The 21467-nt window shown below is 39.9% G+C and overlaps 1 protein-coding gene across 7 annotated transcripts in view; it reads right to left on the bottom strand.

Moving 5' to 3' along the window:
• slc8a4b (solute carrier family 8 member 4b) overlaps positions 1 to 21467 on the bottom strand; it is a 107702-nt gene that overhangs the window by 8335 nt on the left and 77900 nt on the right. For 6 of the 7 annotated variants that reach the window (XM_044184519.1, XM_044184518.1, XM_044184520.1 and 3 more), the window contains exons 12-16: positions 13319 to 13425; positions 9521 to 9645; positions 8691 to 8726; positions 7852 to 7951; positions 6249 to 6521 (exon numbers count right to left, since the gene is read on the bottom strand). In XM_044184519.1, the coding sequence (XP_044040454.1) occupies positions 6249 to 6521; positions 7852 to 7951; positions 8691 to 8726; positions 9521 to 9645; positions 13319 to 13425 (641 nt within the window). The remainder of the gene's footprint in view (positions 1 to 6248; positions 6522 to 7851; positions 7952 to 8690; positions 8727 to 9520; positions 9646 to 13318; positions 13426 to 21467) is intronic. The other variant, XM_044184524.1, reaches the window with a different exon arrangement.

Raw genomic sequence — 21467 nt, 5'->3', positions numbered from 1 at the left:
AACTTAACTGTTTGGGGTGCCAACCAAACATAGAGGGTTGATTGTTTGAAATTCTGCTTGTCAATATAAAGTTGTACTAACAACTGATTCAGCAATCAGTCAAACTGCATAGGTGCTCTATCTCTGGCATTTCTCACCAACCTTAAAGAGGCATTCTTTTCAACCAGGGTCTTATTCACACAATGGGTCTGGTTGCGGGTCATGCTAAATTTTTTAATCACCACCTCTGTGTAGAGATTCAGGAAAACACAACTCTGGAAAAACAATATATATTGGGACAAGGAGAGCGAGCCTCCCAAAACTTTCAAAACTTACGTTTTACACATATACTGTATAAAAGAAGTGGACCCATTGGTTTATGGACTACTGTTTTGAAGCCTCGAGTTTGGCATTTTGGCCACCGCCATCTCGTTTTTTTGGAGCCAGAAGTGACCAATTTACAAAATGAACATCGTACTGTATAGAAGAAGACTTGAAACTAGCGATTGTAACCATAAACTCATTAGGAGAGTGTTTACTGAGGTAATAAATCAAGTGAGAAGTAGGGTCATTTTCTCATAGACGTCTATCCAATCTGACTTATTTTTGCAAGCAGTGGAGTCACCCCCCACTGGTCATTAGAAAGAATGCAGATTTAAGGCACTTCCACATTGGCTTCACTTTTCAGACCTGGAGGTTGCCACTTGGTTTTGTGAATCATTTCAAATGCTTGGCTCTGAGTGCAAAGTAAACAGAAAGAAACCCCCTGAATTAGCTGTTGTAGCTAACTACATAGGAATATACTTCCTGGGCAGTAGAATCATGTTATACATAAAAGAAATAAGTATTAATGTTTGTTATTACTGCAGGTAGTTGGCCAACCAAACAGCTAGCTAGCCAGCTGGTTGCCGTTGTAAGTAGATTCCTGTTCAGTTCATAGTTTGTGGATACTTTCATATCAAGATGAGCATCTGAAATTATTTAAGTTCAATTTATCTGAAAACAACAAAGGAGGTAAGTGCAATGCTGCCCATAGTCAAAACAGCCAGGTTAAGACTTTCAGTTACATTCACTTGGTTTATGTTATTTTTCATCTATATTCTCTAAATGAAACATATAAATTTGACTTGCGATCATTTTCAGGAAGATTCATAGTTCCGTTCTGTAATCCACAGTTGTATATTTGCATCAGCCTAAGACAGAACAGATGTAATAAATGCTGTAAAATGCTGTAGGTATACAAGAGCAGAGCTCTTTGGTGCTGAATATTTGAGGAGAAATTGGATAAAAAGCTCAGAGACTCTACAACTGGGTTGGCAGGGAACGCCAGAGAAACAGCTGTCAGTTATTGTATGCCTGTCTTAGGCTTATTTCTATTTTTAAACGGGCTGGTGAGATGAGTCTCAATTCTCATTTGAATGTCAGCGAGATTAGTTGAAATTCATATCCCAACATGAAATAAATCCTCCAAACTTTCTTGGGGGGGGGGGGGTAACAGACCACACGAAGAAAAGAAATGGAAGGTTTGTGTGTGTTGACAAACGAGCACATGAGATGTGGGTTTGAATATGAGTCATGAAGCTGCACATTATTGCCTCCACACACATACACTGTACTAAGTAATACAGGCAACACAGAAGATCATACCCAAATTTAGAAATCCATTGCATCATATACTGTACATTCACCATGTTTATCAATTTTTATTTTCAGGAGACTTCCCATGATGCACTGAGCTCCACTCTCCTCCTCTCCCTCACCATATGTATGCATTTTTATCCCATTAATGCATGTTACTAACTCAACATCTTCTCTCTCCCATAGTTTTGTGCTTTCTTGTCTCTCTCCTCTCTCCTTTTGTCACTTTCAGCAGGTATTTCTGCCTCCAGAGCTGCAGAGTCTGAATCGGTGATTGTGGGCCACCTGCTGCCCCCCGTGTTCCTGCTCGACAACTGCTACTACAATTGTTATTATTAGTCTTATTACTATTATTATCATTATTATTCCTAACACTATCATTCCTATTATTATTACTTTATTAATATTAATATTACCATTACATTATTATTATTTTTTAATTCTAGGTGGAATTTGCATTGTGCTCCCCCCCTTCTCTCCACCTCTCTCGCTCTCTCTGTCTCTCTCAACCCAACACAGCAGCGGCGGATGGCCGCCCACCATTGAGTCTGGTTCTGTCCAAGGTTTCTGCCTCTTAAAGTTTTTTCTTGCCACTGTCGCCAAATGCTTGCTCATGGTGAGTTTTGTTAGGTCTCTGTAAATAAAATTATAAAGTGTACGGTCTAGACCTGCTCTATAGGACAAGTGCAATGGGATAACTTCTGTTATGAACTGGCGCTATATAAATAAATTGTAAATTGAATTTTCAGAAACAGTGTAGGCTGATTTCAGATCTCTGAATCGCTGGCTACATCTCCGATTTTTTCAGCAAATAGCTGGTAACTGAACAATATCCAGGTGATTTCTAAATGTTAAATGGCTTAATTGGCTCTGACAATTTTGGAGTTACTGAAGGACATTTTCCTCCTATTTTTTACAGAAGCTAGCCCCCTCACTGCACCTCCAGCCCCTGCGCCAAGCTGTGTCCCCCATCTACCTCCTGGTAAGACAGCAAACAAAACAACCCACAAAATGTCAAATTAAAGGAGTGCTACTGGCATTTGTAACTGTAATGTAATTTCTGAATTTCAAATTGTAATCCCTTAACTAAATAGTGTGTTACTGCCCTACACTGGTCAGAGCCAGAAACATATAAACAGAAAATGTTCTCCTAGCAACTGCTATCGCAGCTGCCAGTAGCCTGAAAGTAGCTTTGGCGTGATGTATATGTCATAACAACCCATACCAAACAAAAAATACCTAAAATGAATACAAAGTCAAACTTAATAATGAAGTGAAACAAAATGGCAATTTACTTGGATTATCAGGTTAAACACAGCGTCCCTGTTACTATGGATAATGCACAGAATACGCTGTCATATGAACTATTTCTTCAGTAGAAAGCAGTTCAAAACAAAATTGTCCATGTGCCTTCATTGTGAAGAAATTTTTAATTTGGGATGTACTGACCCTTCAAAAATGATGTCATGTCAATGTCTTGAATGTGACACGAATCAAAAAGTCAAGTCTCTCTCAGTTCATGCACAGATAAACTCAAGGTGGTACTGTACCAGTGTGTGAGATCAAGACTTTAAACCAGTGTGAATCTGTGATCTTTGCAGGACTTGTTCACCACCAACGCAAATATCAAGCACCACTGATACTATTTAAATGGCTCAGATGGTTACAAATCAGCTCCATAAACCTCTTAAACAGCCAGAAAAATTTAGTAGTTCACAGCGTTCAAACCACGCTGATCAGCATTTGCCCTCTAATTGCCTGAATCTGCAAATCTGGTGTAAATTGGCTGGATAATCCTCGAGTGTGTCTCCAAAGTAATAATGCCGAATAGTTTTTTTTTATTCTGGAGGAGGGGAGGGTGCAAGTCAGACAGTGGGAATCAAGAGAGAAGATGAATGTTTCTAACAAGCTTCTAGGAGATCATAATCACACACACATACACACAAGGGAGCACACACTCCCAGTGGAGAAGTTATAATGACCTACGAGACTTGGCGCATGCAAACTTACATCACCTCAGCAGAGCAAACACATTTTCACCCACACACACCTGGGTACCACAGCACACACAGGTCAGAATGATGGATGGTATAATAGTGAAACCACAACATCCAATAAGAGGAGGGGAGCAAGAGAGAGAGAGGAGTAAGGTAACACCAAGTCAAGATAATAAATTGACCGGGATGGGGCATAAGAGCAAGTATAACAGATAAGTGAGGTGGGATATGAGAGTGTGAGGGAGGAACAGATAGAGAGACAGAGAAAGGAGGGAGAGAAAACAGTGAACATGAGTGAAAAAGATAAAACAAAGGAGAATAAAAGAGATTCAGAACAGGAAAATGGGAAAAGAAAAAGCCAGAAAAGCCAACAAATTAACATCATGTCTTGTGACAGGGAACACACACTGATAATGGATATTAAATCTGTGTTTACAGCTTCCAAATCCAACACACAACATAATATGGCTGCTGAAGGAATTGCTACTTTCCAGAGAACTCGCTGCAAGCCATCAAAGTTACCGCCTGGAAGAGTAGCAAAGGAGCTATTTCTATAAATCATACGGAGGGCCAACAATAAAATGGCTGACGAGAAGAATGAGGAAAGAAATTGAATTAAAGCCCTGGGACAATGTGTCCCCTCCAGGCGGAGACAAGCTCAGGCTGAAGGCTGTGATGGAGTTGGCATTTTACAATTATTTTACAATTCAATTTTGATTTCCGGCCTGCTTACTGACGGTGGCTGCTATTGAAATCAGATAGAGTAGAAAGGATCAGTCCTCTTTCTTGTAATGAAAATATGCAACTCATTTCATGTTTAGAACTTTATTTTAATATATATACATATAGCCCAAATGATGATTTAGTTTTTGCCCACACAGCTTGCGAGATGTATGATATTCCATCATGTAAGCAAAGTCAACAGTGATTATAGGGTGTACAGTTTCATTTCTTTGACATGGTTAATGCATAGCCACGCTTTAGCCCCCAGTTATATGTAGCCCACTTCTAGCCAAAATTGTTTCATTGTAGTTTTTGCCTATGCAGTTTGTGAGATGGATAATATCCCATCATGTTTGCAATGTCAATAATAAATACAAGGTATTAGTATCATTTCATTGACATGGCCTATGTGTAGCCACGATCTAGTTCTGAATTGGACCGGCTACGTGTAGCCTGCTTTTAGTCCATGTGGCGAAATAACATTAACCTTTGAATTAGCATAGTTCATATACACCATTCTCCGTATTTGACTATCATTTTACACGTAAATACTAAATGCAATTTTGATTTTCAACCGCTAGAGGGCAGCTGTACTGCTTGAGAGGCATGACAACTGGCAACGGGAGACTGGACAATTGGTGCCCGGTTGCAATTCGCCATTAAAAAGAAGAAGAAGAAGACTCTAGTCGCACTACTCCTATCTGCCACAGTCAGAGCAGAGAGCAGAACTGAGCAGTTCTGAGTTATTTGGATTATCTTGTAAGTAGCTGTGTGTTTGTCTTGTCATGTGTTCATTATGTATTTACATTACTTTTTATTATTTTATTATGTGCAGGAACCGTGCCATTTTCAGCAGTTAGCAGTGGAGAGTAAGCCATAGTGTGGTTAGCTTAACATGCTACCTAGAAAGCACATGTGCTGGCACTATATTCATGCACATTTCACAGCAACAGACCATGTGTATTCACGTTGCATCTGTTTCTGTATTTCCTGAAACTAGTGCAGTGCCTGTTCAAAACGTGCCTGTTAGCCTTAGCTTTCGTGTTAGCGCAATGCCTAGCACTTGTGCTACAGTGCCAGTTCAGAATGTGACTGTTAGCATTTGCGGTTAGCGACGCACCTAGCACTTTTCCTACTTTCGCTCATCCAAAAAATTTCATACTCGACACTGCACTTCCTTGGGTCCTCAATGGATGAACTGTTGTTAAGAAAATCGAAGGACAGATATAGAGAAAGAAAGACAGAGATTCCTTCAATTATAGTATGATGATATAATCGGCTCGAGTCGGCTCTATCAGCGTTCATGTGTGCGGTCCTCTAAAGTCTGATGAGTCTGCTACAGTATAACCAGTAATCTAACGACATTTCCACCACATGAGTTTTGTTTACAATTTCTGGACTGTCTGAGTTGTGCCTTTGTGAACGGAAACCGGACCAGTTTGAAAATTGAAACAATGTATCATCCTCGCATTGGTTTGATTCAGGGACCAGACCGTTACACCTGACGATCTCACGGCACACTAGTGTACCGCGGCACAGTGGTTGAAAAACACTGATCTAGTTATTCAAAAGCCATTTAATTGATGGCTAGGCTATACTTGGGCTATGGTTAGCCCTACTAAACTTTCAACAGCCCAAATTTAGCCGTGTTTTAGCCTAGTCAGAGGATAGACGGCAATTAGACGTAGCCCAGTTGGTATAGCATTTGTTACCAGACCCAGTTAAATTTGAGCAAAAAGTAAATTCTATAGCCATTATTTTGGTGTCTATTAGACGTACGTACAGACGGCTATTAGACATCTTTTAAACGCAAAATTGCTTGCTGGGTAACGTCAGAAAGGAAGTATGTACCATGATAGAAGTTGATTTGCCTCCATCACTCTACATACATATCAAACCACTCCTGCTCACCTGGTACCGATGTTCCCAGTGCCACAAACACCACAGCAGTCACAGAGTCCTTCAGTCCTATCGTGCAGCCGAAGTGTGATGCCAGATCGCCGGTAACCGCTGTCAGGACGCCGATAAGTGATATGGAGACAATGAAGCAGGCCCAGCCGTTCCAGTACTCCGTGGGCGGGACGAAAGCAAACAGAACCTTCCAGAAGACGGTGAGGAAGTGCATGATGTAGTCGAAGCAGGACGGCAGCCGCTCCTCGCCGCTCTCCTCTTCATCGTCGTCTCCTTTGGGTACAGTGATTCAAACGTTGAGGGAAGAGACAGATAGACGAAGAGCAGAGAGATAATTGAAAGAAGGAGAAAGAGAAAGGTGAGTGGACAAAAACTACAGTGTGTATGCAGGCAAAGTCAAAGGAAGGAGACAGAGAATTTAGATTCTCAGAAAATCAGATTAAAGAAACAGCTCAACATTTGGGAAAATAAGCTTATTTGCTTTTTTGCCGATAGTTAAGCTGCCAGTAGACTTCTTCAGAACAGCTTGTCGGGTGGTCGAATAGCTTTGGAAACTCCCCTCGCCCAACACCTTTCCAAGAATTGGAGGGTCTGTGTCCAGCCATTTCTGTAACTTTCCGAAATTGACAATCCAACATTCACACCCACTTCAGCTGTGCTGACGGGACAAAGTATGCTGGGTTTGAATTTCTCTCTGTAGCTATCTTTTTTTCGTTCATTACACTAAAACTGTAATAAATATTGTACATGATTGTACACACTTCGCATGTGTACAACAAAAAGGAGCTCTGTCTGAAAGTGTGCGATGTTATCAACATATTTGAACAATAACGCATCTCCCCCATCTCTGATGGCCGGCTTTTCACTTTCAAGTGTGGTCGTTCAGAACAACTAGAAACACATTTGATTCGGTCAAAACATTGTAAAAACTAGTTTGTTTCATACATTACCCAACCCTTCAATAACAAGATTGATAGCACTCTCATGTCCGTCCGCAAAGTATAGAGCTAGAGCTAGGTGGTGATTAGCTTAGCATAAAGACTAGCGCTAGACACCCAGGTTACCCAGGTTCTCTCCAAAGCTAAAAACTTCCACCTGTCAACACCTCTAAAGCTCACTAATTAGCATGCTCATACACAAACAGAAATGTTTAAAACTTTGGACCAAGCCAGGCTAGCTGTTTTCTGCTGTTTCCGGTCATTATGCTAAGGTATGCTAAATGGCTGCTGACTGTAGCTTCACATACAGACAAGAGAGTGGAGAGTGGATCTTTTTATCTAACTCTTGGCAAGAAAGCGAATAAGCACATTTCCCAAAATGTCGACCCACTGTGTTACTTTGCAGCAGGACTAAAGGATACTACCTCCTTGTCTAGTCTTAACAGAGAAAAAATAGCCCCCATATTGGGTATTTAGGATCAGTAACAGCAATGAAATCTGCACAATGAAAAATAAATAATCTAAAATGCTTATGCAAACTTTTAAGAAATGTACATTTTCATCATCTATCATCTTTTCAAAATGAAATCAAGAAAGATGTCAACCAAAACCACTGTTCATAAATCAAAATGATGCGTTATGTCCTGTATGTGTGTGTGTGTTACCTGCGCTGACAGTAACGGCATTGACAAACTGCTCCCTCCAGCTGCTGCTTCCCACCACCAAGGCCAGGTTTGTCTTCTTGATCAACTTATCTACCGTACTCTATATACACACACACACACACACACACACACACACACACACACACACACACACACAAAAGCAAGCATGCAAGTGCATACAGACCAGGCAGAACAGGAAAGACACATCCCTCAAGTTGTTAATTCACTCGCAGCCACACAGAAAAGGGAAAATACTTTTTTCAAACCTTTCAATTAGCTCCCAAGTTGCAAAAGTCAGTTATTTCATAACACTGAGAATTCGAGGTTTAGGATGTGCTAATTAATACAATGCTGTGAAATTGGCTGTGATGCTCCCCATGAATTCTAGGAAAAACCTGCAGGCAGACTGGCTGAGTTTTCTGTTTAAAGCAGCGAGAAAGATGTTGATGCAAACCATCTCGCAGCAGCTAAAAAGCACCGCACCAGCAGTCATTATCATAACTCAGCTGACAGGGTTTTGTGAGGAGAAAACCCTAGATTTACTATCTAATAAATGAAAGACAACATAAACAACAAGATTTACTGTATTAATATACAGTAAATCTTGTTGTTTATGTTGTCTTTCATTAATTTGTGACTTATCTTATTGTAAGTGCTAATGCACTTACAATAAGATAAGTCACAAATTAATTCCAGTGTGGGGTGACCATTAAGGATTTATATATTTATAGAATGTGATACTGGACCCTGACACACAACATTTCAGTATTGTACAGCAGTAGATAGAAGAACTAGCATTTCATGCACAGGCAAACTCAAGAGTGAGAAAGATAGATAACCTTGTCAGCACGCCAAATAAGCTCATTTACTGCTCTCTGCACAAGCACGCACACATACAAAATGACACAAATGGACAAATGAGCGAATGGAATCATCAATAAACATACATCGTATGATTGGTTACAATTTCAAGACAAAAACAAAATTCCAGATTAGAGACAAAATCATGTGGAAATCAGCAGAATCAAAATAAAGCAACAGACATGGCATGACAGTGACAAAGGTGAACATGAGACAGACGCCTCCAACTTGTTACGGTGTTTCTTGTGCTGCACATAAGGAATGTCAAGTTATCTGTGATGATCCATGGCTAAATTAAAACTGATCAAATTTGAAAACGCATTCCTTCTAATATACAATATTTATTCAATGACTAAGCCAATATATTTTCTAACTTGCTGGATGAATGGTCTACCAGCAACTTCTTTCTCCTTTCTTTTAAGGCCTGTTTTGTTCTGAAACAAGATGACAGCTCACTTTGAATAAATGTGTTGTCTTTTGCATGCCTGCTATCAAAATGACATCTCAACCATCTCATTAGAGAGTCCCTTACATGCTAACAAAATGAATCATTCATCCTCTGGCCCGGGGCAGCTGACACTCACTTTAAATCATTTTAGATCGAATTTGCATTTTAAGTCTGTTTACTTTTTAAGGTACTATTTAACGCAGCTGACTTGATGGCTGCCAAACTGTCTTTTTCAACAAGACTTAAAATCTTACTAATGAGCTGCTGATACACTACACAAAATGAAAGAAAACACTTACATGCACGTATGCACACATTCCTGTTAATGGAGACAGTATGTGAGCAAAAGAACACTCTTACCTTGAACTCGTAGGACTCTTCTATGACCACCTCTACTTGTGTGTGTTCGCCCAGACTGGGACAGCCCATCTTGGCCACCTCTTCCTCCTCTGCTCCCACCAAAGGCTTGTTCTCATTGGAGTCACCTAGGAGACCACAAAGATGAATGGGTCAGCGGACCAGTACCAACTTAAAGGAACCCAATTATAGGTACTCATTTTGTTTTCTACTACCGTTGAGAATACTGCGGTCATGTCTACATGAACTTTTATTCTGAAATTTTAGCCTCAGTCTCAGTAATGTATGCCATTTTCTGTGGTGAATATGGCATTATGTAACCATGTGTTTTTGTTTGTTTGTTTTTTGATGCAGTCACAGATGCCATATTCAATTACTAAAACAAACTAATGTATGTTTCACTTTTGTTTTAAGGGGCCTGCTTTCTTTGCTTCCTTGTAATTTTTACCTTAAAAACAAGGCCTTTAGTCACTTTTGGGGAAAAAATGTGTGTCTGGAAATGATCAAAATATAACCTACTGGTTTGTGAGTTTACTAACTAAAGTAGGCAAAACACTTCTCAATGAAAAAAGCCAGATACAGGTTTCATGATCACAAACCTGGGTCAAAGATCCATTACAAACCACTCACAGTGCTACTTTCACGAATGAAATAGATTGTTTTGAATAACTGGGGTCCTTTGCATTTGAACTTAAAAATCGCTGGAAACCCTGTCCATAACAGTGACTATTCTGCCTGTGTGGATGTAAGTTTTCAAATTCTTTTAGTAAATCATTTCATCATATGGGATCATTCACCACATGGGAAATCCAAGCTATTAAGCATTATTACAAATATGAATGCCCACAGGGAATTTACATTTTCTCCCAATGAAACAACCCCTCTCTCTCTCTCTCTCTCTCCATTATCATATGTTCCACCATGCACCCCTCCATTGATCCATGTCTCCTCACTCACTCTTTACACACAGTGACAGTCATTAACTGAGTCAGCTGTTATCAGTGTAGACCTGCTGTAATTGAAAAGCGGTGTATTGTATGTAATACAGTATGTGTGTGGCTGAGTGTGGGTGTGTGTGTGTGTTATAAAATCAATTCCTCTGTTATGAAACATGCCCCAGGCTGCTGGCTCTTCATGACTGACATCTAGAGTGTGGACTCTTCCTCCACCAGGAAGAATCTGTCACCGTGTTAACACAGGTGGCGAAGCATGAGCAGTGTGTTAGCAGACCAGCAGCAGCAATAGTCTTCCATCTGTGTCTACACAGGATGCGTTCAGGCACAGTACTGAGTGTAGGTCACCCAATCACTGTAGTAACGAGCATTAAACAGAAGAAAATAGACTTGAAGCCTAAACATTTTAAAAAGCATGAACACATAGCATAAAAATAGCCAAAATAATTTTGTGTGTTGAGATGTTCAGATATTTCAGTCTGGACCAAAGCGGTGGACCGACTGACCAACCAGCATTTGCCATCATTAGAGCCACGCCACAAGCAAGACAAGAAGGACAGGGTTCTGTATCGTGACAAACCTATTAGTCAATTAGTTGATCAACGGAAAACGACTCAACAACAATTTTGATAATTGTTTGATTAAGGACAAACCAAGCAATTTGAAGATATTTGACAGGCATTCTTTACTATTTTCTGAAATGTTATAGACCAACAATTAACTGATTAGTCAGAACAGTTTAATCAGTAATAGAAATAATCATTAGTTGCAGTCATACTTTTGTATACTGAGGATGGGAAGTGAGTGAGAATGAATGTATGTGTGCAAGTGAGGGAGCTACTGTGTGAGTTGCAGTGGTTCCTGACTTGTTTTGGGTTGTGACAAGTTCAACCAAAGATTTCTTGTTCTTTATTTTATTTTGAGAGGCCTGAAGAGGTAAAACTAGAATTACCGCCCTGCAGTTGTATTCCTCCACCAACCAGTCAAGTTGCAGTTTACCTCCATCTCTGTCCAGACTCATATAACAAATGTAGTTAACACTTGGAGGAAGGAATTGAATAAAAGGTATGAAGTGTATTTTTTGGCTAAAGTTATCACTATATTGATGATTCCAGTGAATACACAATATTGAACTGATTAATGAAGATTATCATAGATGTATTGGCTAAACAGGTACACATGTACTTGATTACTATGTAAAGATGGATTCTTATAGAGTTATTCAGTGTCCGACCAACTGTGAAATATGGTCACAATCTCCCCTTCGGTTCCTGAGTTATGGTGTCGTCGGGTCGTCCACCAATGGGAAGGTCGGCGGTTCGATCCCGGCTTCCCCCAGCCCACATGTCGAAGTGTCCTTGGGCAAGACACTCCAAATTGCTCCTGAGGGCTGTCCCTTCGGTGTGTGAATGATTGGATACTTTGATGAGCAGTTCTGCCATCGGTGTATGAATGTGATATGTAGTTGCAGTGCTTTGAGTAGTCAGAAAGGCGCTATATAAGTACATTCCATTTACAGTGAAGTTGACCTTTTGGGTAAAAAATGTCATCACTTTATCGCATTCATTCCATTAAAGATCTGTGTGAAATTTTGTCATAATTACTGCATCAATTCTTGAGTTATGGCCAAAAACGTGTTTGTCAAGGTTCTTTTGAGGTCACAGTGTCCTTGACCTTTGAGTCAAAATGCCTAAAAAATGATCTTTTAATTCACTAGAAAAAAGCAAAGATTAGAGATCATTTTGTGTAGCAGATATATGTTTTTGTGGTTCCTGTCCACTTCATCTTTTCGCAACCCCTCTGATTTATCCTGCGACCCCTTGTAGGGTCCCAAACCCCAGTTTGAGAACCACTGTGTTAGAGGTTAGATGTATGTATGTTATCTTGTTAATATCACAACAAGCAGCCAAGAGTAAAAGCAGTGAGTGAAAATATCTCTTTAAAGTGAACTGACACAAGGAAAGTTACTTCACGTTTCTTTTTGTCTTTTCTTTCATTTTGTAAACATTCAATCGTGTGGAATTTCATTTGAATAGAAATGTCAAAGCAGAACAAGATGCAGGAACTACTTATTGACTTTCAGTGACGGTTCTCTTTAGCTTTGAGTCACCTGTCAGAGATTAGCTGTCGCCGGCTGTAATGAGCCTTTTAAAATTTCAACTAAAGCTTCCTACATTCTTAAGGTTCCTAAGTTGAAGGGCTTAGATGTTTTAGATTCATGGATTTCAGAGCTCTCTGGTAACTATGTGGATTCAGAAAGTAGGAAATGACAGGGCGGAGGTGCCACTGTGAAAGAAACCTGATCAAAATAGTTCATTTAGCAGGAATGAACAGCTAAATGTGTTCAATCTGCACTTTTCTTGCTGCTTAGTTTACAGAATTCTTTGCAATAATGACCACAGTGCAATAGTGCAGTGATTTCAGACACAAATATAGAAGATTCCTGGCTTTTTTATACTGTATATGGTAAACTTATTTATGTATGTGGTTAGGAAGTGGGACACTAACACTGATTATGATAGGCTATAATTTCTGTGTGACCCGACATTATGTGACAAGGAAGATATTTCAAAAACACATCACACCTCAAGCCCAGTGTTTTTTATATCCTTTCCAAGCCACGTCCCTAGCTCAAAGTAAAATGTTTCCAGTGTAGATTGGAGGTTTCAGACAATCAATGCAGGTCTCACCCTGTTTATAAGGCACAGGTGTGCAGGAGGCCTGAGACCCTGGTGGCGGTTAAATATAGAGTCTGTCTGTCAATTTTTCCTTGATTCTGTTCCCTCTCCTGGCTTTTTGTCAGTCTCTCTGAACAGCCACACACACATAAACACACAAAGACACCCACCGTGTTTCTGCCCTATCTCCAACAGAATGGGCTCTGCCAGCTCGATGATGAAGGCCTTGTTCTTCTCATACTCTTCATCATCGATAATCTTCACCTCGATGATCTTCCTGTTAAAAAGCAAAGTGAAAGATGAGACTCAGTGAGCGTATTCCAGATAATTACCCTTTTCAGTTTTATGCTGTCCCTCATAACAAGAGAGTGTGCATAGAGAGTGTGTTTAGAGTAGTCTATTAAAACTCGGAAAGTCTCACCCCGTCAGGCTGTAATCAGACAGCAGGCCGTTTCCGCTGCTCAGACACAAAGCACAGCTGCATGGGTAAGGACTGCCTCATTACTATCAAAACTATCCTATTACCTTAAGTAACGAATAGGATACGCCACAAAAGAAAAAGAACATGATTAAGTTTGCACTCCTGTGTTTTCTCTCGCAGAAAATGATGAGGAGCCTCTGCAAAGATGAAAGTTGAAGCCTGAGTTGACATTCTCAGTGGGACACTAGATGAGGCTGCTTACTTCCCCCCAGGCTCTAATAACATTTTTCTCCAGCTGACAGTGATGCAATGTGCAGCACAGCCACAGTTGAGACATTTTCAATTAGGAGCACCCACGGGAAAGCCCTAAAATGCAGCGCAAAGAGTTTTGAGGGGATGCGTACCGCAACCAGACCTTAAAAAAGGAGTGGGGATATTAAAAAATTGCAGTGTGTGCGTGTGAGCCGTGTCTAAGTACACTGAGAAAATAGGTGAGTTGGCATCGTTACCAGATCTGTCAACGTATTTAGAGACAGAGAAAGAAAAGAGAATTTGCAAATGTGGAAGAAAGATAGATGACACATTCTGTCAGTACGCTTTAAGGATTCTCTAAAGTATATGCTACTGACTCAAAATGTAAGTAATACAAGTGATTTCTAATTTGGGTTGGATGAAATTTATAATCACTTTTTTTTTAAAGGGACAAACTTGACACCATTTAAGAAGAGTGTGTTGAGGCTAACAGTGTCTTCACTCCCACTGTATAAGTTGTATAAAAGCAGTGGACTCATGTGCTTTGACATTTTCATAGTCACAGTGTGCAACCCTGTCTTCTAGAAATGACAAATGTATGCTACTAATTTTCAACAACGAATATGTATGAGGGAAACGTAATGCGGTTTTTAATGAATATATCTGCCAAGATGCACAAAGTTCATCCAGAACGGTATCTATAAAATGTTCACTTACAGCATATTACATTTGTTTTTCCTACAATATGTGCTCTTGCAATCCATTCTGCTTCTATCAACCAAAGCATTATTCAAGTTTTTTTATAGTTATGTTCAGACACTCACAACACTTGGTTAAGGTTATGTAAAGATTGTGGTGTTAGTTGAATAATGAAAAAATAAAAAGTGACTTGAAACACCAGACACAATGAGTTTACTTTATTAACATTTAACCAAAACCTTGAACCTTGGTCTTCAGTGTCAAAGTCTTGCACATGGACCACCTCCCTACAACTTGCAGGTGGTAGAAAAACATGGAACTTACTTCACTCTACAAAAACGTTAACCACTGAACCTAATCCAGGTAGCAATTAGTAATATATAATCCTAATAAAGGAGCCAGGGTTGCATTGTAGAACTGGACTGACAGTTTAGAAAGTATTTCACTGCTGTGTAATTGTTGTAACTTTGAATTGATATTGGCTGATGTATGCAGTATGCAGTAAAGGAAATTCCAAATAAGAAAATCCAACATCAACATCCCTAATTTTAAAATATTCAGGGAACCAAAATGTTCATGACATGTGTATTACTTTTGGTCCTTTGGAAATCACATTAGTTTGGCCTCTTTCTGGTCTGTTTCACCCAGAGTATATAATCTTCATCTCAACAATCCATCTGTATTTGACAAGCAGAGAGGAAGAGAGAGTGTTCATTTCCACCTGGTTGTGTCATCATATGCTTCACTGTCAGCCATGTTGACTCTGACACCACAAATAGGCTTCGGTTCAACAGAGACAAACGGGAGGGAGGAGAGGAGTGTGAGAGAGTGATGAAGAAGTGGAAGCACATTGTTTTCATTGGTGAGCTGTCACAGCAACAGTGGATAAAACTGGCTGGATTTGCTATTTCCAGCATCACATCAGGTTGAGCAGCCAACTCTCAACAATGTTGGAAAAGATATGAAAACATTATTTAGTCACATGTGAAACAAGAAGAGAAAAAAACACCTACAACTACATGCAAATCCATTTAGTGGAGGACAAGTGGGAAGGAAGAGAGGAGAGAAATTAAAAATCTCTTGTATTTTATATCTTACAGCTGATTTCTTTTCTCTAACCATTTCGAGACATCTGCCTGTAGTAATAACTTGACAAACAATATACTTTAATACTGAGTTCCACAGAAAATTAACTGGACAGAAATGACAGCAAAACCCCTTCCCCAAGCAGTGATTGTCCAATCATAGCTTAGCAATGCTAACACATTGGTTAAACCTCATCCTTAAAGCCTTTTCTCGTATAATATAAGCGGGGTTATGTTAGAACAGTCTGATGTCACAAAAAAGTCAGCTGAAGATGGTGTTTTCAAGCAACCCTATAAGCTAACATTAGCTAAATTAGCTAGCTTGCTGAGGCTAATCTGCCAGTGACAGTTGTCATTTCAGCAGTTGCTGGCTAGAAATGAGAAGCCTGCTATTGTCTACCTCTGTCTGAAATAAAGCACCCATTGTTCTAAAAATGACTAACAATTTCGGGTGGTAAATCTACCTAATCATTGTAAACTGTATATGTGCTGTGCTAGAATGGAAAGATTGACAGGTGTAGCAGCAGTAACTAAAGGGGACAGGGCTTAGCAACGATGAGATGGAAGAGGAAAGACAGAGATAAGAGGATCGAAGGAGATAATGAGAGATTGGGCAGGGAGGAAAGGAAAGAGAGTTTGGAAAATTGTAAGAAGATGTATATAGAGGAGTAGCAGTCTAGCTGGGGAAGGAGTGAAGAAGAAGACAGAGACAGAAAGAAGGTTGATAGAGGATTATGAGTAATGCATGGACTCCACTGCGATATGAAGGGTTACGACTCAATACACTCACTCATACACACATGCACACATACACAGTGGATATGTACACACAATGTTTTTCATGGTGTACATCATAGACATTACACAGATTGCGGTTTGTATGAACAGACAGCCAGCCGCCCCTGCATCCACTCTAGTTCCACTAGTAATACAGAGACCCAGACATACACACAAACACACAAACTATTGAGCTCAATGTGCACAAACATGACATGCATGAAAACATGGTCCTGGTAAACACTTTGGGGATTCACAAGCGTATGTAGGCATTAATCTAGCCAATTTACACATGCAGACAACACACACACGCTGACTGTGTGCTTTCATTATTCATCGTTGGTGCTGGCTATAGCAGCCCGCCCATCTGTGCCCTCCTCTCTCCATCTCTGTCTCAGTCCCTGTCCCTTCTCAGGCTTTCTTCGTCACATAAACCCAATTCTTCCTTTCTCGTTCTCTTTTAGTCATAAATTCCTCCCTCCATTCATTTTAGAAACACACCATGATCAGCTTATTCTGCTCATGGCCACAGGAGGCTAGAGTCAATCCCAGCATCAGTGTTCAATTATTCATGTGAACATACCTGTAATTGATATCAAGGATTAGGAGTTTAACACCTTCCTAGCTCAGTTATTAGGTTAAAACTGCACGTTTGGAAAACCACTCCAACATCAGAGACTTGAGAGCAACAATACTGGTCCCTGGGACTATCAATGGAGGTCCAGGGCTTGTGTGTGTCTTTCTGAGGACATGACATCACAATCACTTAAAACAACTATTGGATGGACTGCCATTAACTTTGGTACAGATTATCCATGGTTCCCAGGGGATGAATCCTGATGACTTTTTTTTTTGTTGAGATTTTGATTTTGAGTAAAATGTTTCAACAACTATTGGATAAATGGCCATTAACATTGTTACAGACATTAACATTCACGCCCGCCTCAGGATGCATTGTATTAACTTTGGTGATTCCATAACTTTCCATCTAACATCTTCATGTCAAAATCTTAATCTGTCCAATACTTTGGTTTATTACTAAATACCTTTTGTACTGTACCATGGTATTTAGTGCTAATTATTATACCTGCTTAACACCAGGATGTTAGCATTGTCATTGTGAGCATGTTAGCATACTGATGTTTGAATTTAGCTCTAAGTACCGCTGCGCCTAAGTACAGCCTCACAGAGCCACGCGCATGGCTGTAGATTCTTAGTCTTGTTTAAATGTGCAACAGTAACTTATTCCAATTCACCAATGGCAGCCATGCTGGGTAGAGTACAATTCATTGCGAATTTGCAGAGTTAATTTTCATTAATAACTACATCACTACCCATTCACGCTGTTTTTCTTATGATACAATCCTAAATGCAATACATTACTTGAGTCTTCTCTCCCTCTCCCTCTCTCTCTGTCTGTCTCACCTCCTCTCTGTATTTCTACCTTGTTACTTTTTGACACCTGCTCTCCAGAAAGTTTCCTCTGTCAGACAGTAGCCTCAAAGCCCCGGTCTGTCAACCGACTGACACAAAACACTGACACACACATGCACTAAATTCACTGAACACAGAACTTGCACTGCCTGAAATAGAGACTGAAAAAGGTCAACGAAAGGTATTGTTGATTGAAAAGCCCCAAACAGAATCAAGTGGGCTGTAAATCAATTTAATGGATAAGTTTTATATTGCCACAGAGTGTGTGTGTGTGTTTACGTGTGGCTCTAAAGTTCTTATAGAAGTGAATGATTGAGCGACAGTTTGATTTGATTAGCTAAGACATCATCGCATTACTTAATGGACACGGACTCTCTTTATATCTCTGTCTCCATCTCTTTCCATTTTCTTCTGGCTCCAGTTCTACTTTTGATTGACCACCACTGGAAGCCGTGTGTTTGTGTGTGTGTGCATGTTCTTATATCCCAGTGGGGACTTCAACCTGAATGCACACTAACCCATGGGGACTTGTGTCACCGTGAGGACAAAAATTGAGGTCCCCACGGGGAGAGACTGCTTTTGTGTGCATATGTGTGTGTTCAGGCATTGAAAGATTGCAGTGAGAATGTTTGCGTGAGAGAGAGCATCTTAGAGAACCACAGCAGCAAACAACTCATTTTCTTGAGTGAGGTTGATTTGCTTCTGTGTGATCTGCTGCTTCTGGCGGAACGTCTAAATCTCTCTATCCCTCTCTCTCACACACAAACACACACACTGTAAAACTGAGATCACAGTAATGTTATAGTTGAAAGTGTAACGCACTCGAACTGCAGGCCACAAACTCAAATATCTTCTTTGAACTTTCACTTTCAAGGTCTAGTTAAACCCGCATTAACTGATTTTAGCCAGCAGAACAAGATGCAAACACAACACTGACAATCACCTTATAAAGTTGATATGGCTGACATGTTAGCAAACAGTTGCCTATTTACACATCCAGCAGGCACAGAGCAACATCAGCATTCATTTGGAGTTGTGTTTGTGTCCACCATGAATGAAAGTCCCATATTCACTTTTCTTTTAGTGCTGTTTCAGTCTCCACCAGCTCCTAAGAAAAATATCTGGTTCTTTAGCTGCTAAATGATCCATTACATTCACCAGCTAGTGGCTAATTTTGTCTATCTGCTGTTGGGCAGGTAGTGTACAGAGGATCTTAAAAGCTTTTTTTTAATGAAAACAGCGGCCTTCTGGTGCTGGAAACATGGTTGATGAGAGCGGTGAGACTGAACCAAAACAGTAAAGTTGAGGGCAGTAAAACCAAAACAAAGAGCTGAAAAATGCTACAACGCTTAATAGAGCTGAGGAGAACTACCAAATCAGGTGATAATTTTCTGGTTTGTCACTATGAGTGACCCCTTTCACATTACATGTAGTCATTTTATCCATTGTTATTTGAAAAATATTGATTATAGCTGCTTTAAACAAATGGACTGGAAATCACTGTATCTAACAAAAAGTGTCCTATCACCTTTTTTGACAATTTTAACTGATGAACTGGAACAACAAATAAATCTATGATATATTTATAGTGATATGGTGACAAATCTTGGGAATTACACTACAGACAGCAGCTGAGATGACAGTTATACTGTCTCCTATAAGCTAGCAAGTCAAGCTAGTTAAGTAATACCTTTTTTAGACCAAAATGAATTTGTATATGCAGATTTTTTTAAATGGGTAAACCCACTAAAAATAGGTGATTGCCTCCTTTCACTTTGCCAGTAGACGAGTTGCCTTTTCTGTTTTTTTCTCATGTGCCGGAAAACAGGGTTAGTAAACAGTAGAAAGCAGCATGGAGGCTAGGTGGTTGCTGTGTGTAGCCCACAGACTGTATAAAATTAAGGTGTAGCAGCGGTGTTTCTGGTTAACAGCATCGTGTTGGGCTGGTGACAGGTGTGTTTATGTTGTTTCTGTGCTCTGAAAGATGTCACAGCATCACAGCTGACAGACTGTTAGCCTAGCATGCTAATACTACATAAACATATGGATGAGATGTTTATAGACATCCGCAGATAGAAACAGATGAAAGAGTTGCACTGGAAAAGGGGCAAAAATTTGCGTGTCCATCTAAGTGTCATGTTTACATCACTGCCAATCGGAGCCTATTACCTGTGACTACTGCAGAGTCATTTGACCCGGGAGTAAATGCCGATTTTACCCTTTCACACTGAAGTTAGCGGGTTTTTTAGACTAGTTTAGCTGGGGTTACTTTTTTCTTCATCATGATTGCATTTGCTGCCTACTGTATGTGGTATAACAAATTGAATTACTAAGATTTCAGATCATCAAAATTTTTCAATAATAGGAGACAGGCAGGGAAAAGATGGTAGGTTTAGCTTTATCTGGCTAACTAGCTATCTCAAAAGATATCACGTAGCTCCCTTTCGCTTTAGCTGTCTTGTTGTTTGTCTCTCTTGGGACAGATGGGTGTTAGAGGTCAGAGATTAGCAACATGATGTTTTCTCAATAATTTCACATTTCTATGGCATAATTATTTTTTGTATGGTAAAACAGATGTCAAATATTTTTTTCTTGGTCTCCAAGCAATTTTGACCATTTTGATATGTAGTTACTGTGTTTTGGCTTTGTAGGGCAGTATACTCTATAACATTTCACTTGCGTTTTAAATAATGGATGATGGCAGATGGGGTTACATTAATGCACTTCAAACTGCAGGCTGAACTTTTTGAACTCTGACTATTTTTGATTAACTTGATTGTTTTTACCAAAATGCCAAAAATGTAAATGCAACTCTATACTGTCTACTGTCAGATTATCAGGAATTACTTCAAAAGTAAATAAATCACTGTGAAAACTGCTAACATTGGACTTAGTGGGATTCTGAGTGACAGCAGCTTTTTAGTTTTTACAGATATTAGGAAGTGCATAAAGGCAAAAATGTACAGCAGAGCTGTGTGCGATCAAATGAAATGAGTTGGGCTGAATCTTTCTCTATTTGTCGCACACCCACACACACACACTTCTACAGGAGCAGGTGCTGTAGGCTGAAAGAAAGCCTTCATTTAGCTCTTCTCATCTGAGTGGAGGCAACATAAACAAAATAATTTAAGGGATGCCAACAGAGAGCGCGAAACAGATAAAAAGCTCTTAAAGGGAGAGATAGTACCCCTCTTAATGATATCATGGAACACATAATGAGAACACAAAACACACACTCTCTCTCCCACATACACACTTGTGCTAAGTGGTCTCCAGCTGTGGTAAGTAATAAAGTTGCATCTCTGGTGTGTGTGGGATGACAGAGATGGATAGGTGCATGAGATGATTTGAGGTTTGAGGAGAGGCACAGAGGGATTAGGCTGTGATAGGGAAAAGGTAAGAGAAGGAGGACAAGAAGATAAGGATGTGGAAGATATGATGGCACCAGGATATGAAGTGAGAGAAAAAAGGCAACTGAGTAGAAACAGTGGAAAAAAAACCTCTCACACAGGAAATTTAATATAGTAAGGGCACAAGTGACCCTCTGACACTTAAAATAACACATGGATGACACTGTCTGGTTCTCCACCCAAAGAGTATCATAGGAAGAGGATTTATTTCCAGGGCCCCATGAGCTCTCCACTACATTCT

The sequence above is a fragment of the Siniperca chuatsi genome, linkage group LG22 (assembly GCF_020085105.1).
Source record: "Siniperca chuatsi isolate FFG_IHB_CAS linkage group LG22, ASM2008510v1, whole genome shotgun sequence".
Taxonomy (NCBI): domain Eukaryota; kingdom Metazoa; phylum Chordata; class Actinopteri; order Centrarchiformes; family Sinipercidae; genus Siniperca; species Siniperca chuatsi.
The sequence above is the reverse complement of the archived record's forward strand: the minus strand, read 5'-3'. Positions and strand labels throughout refer to the sequence as shown.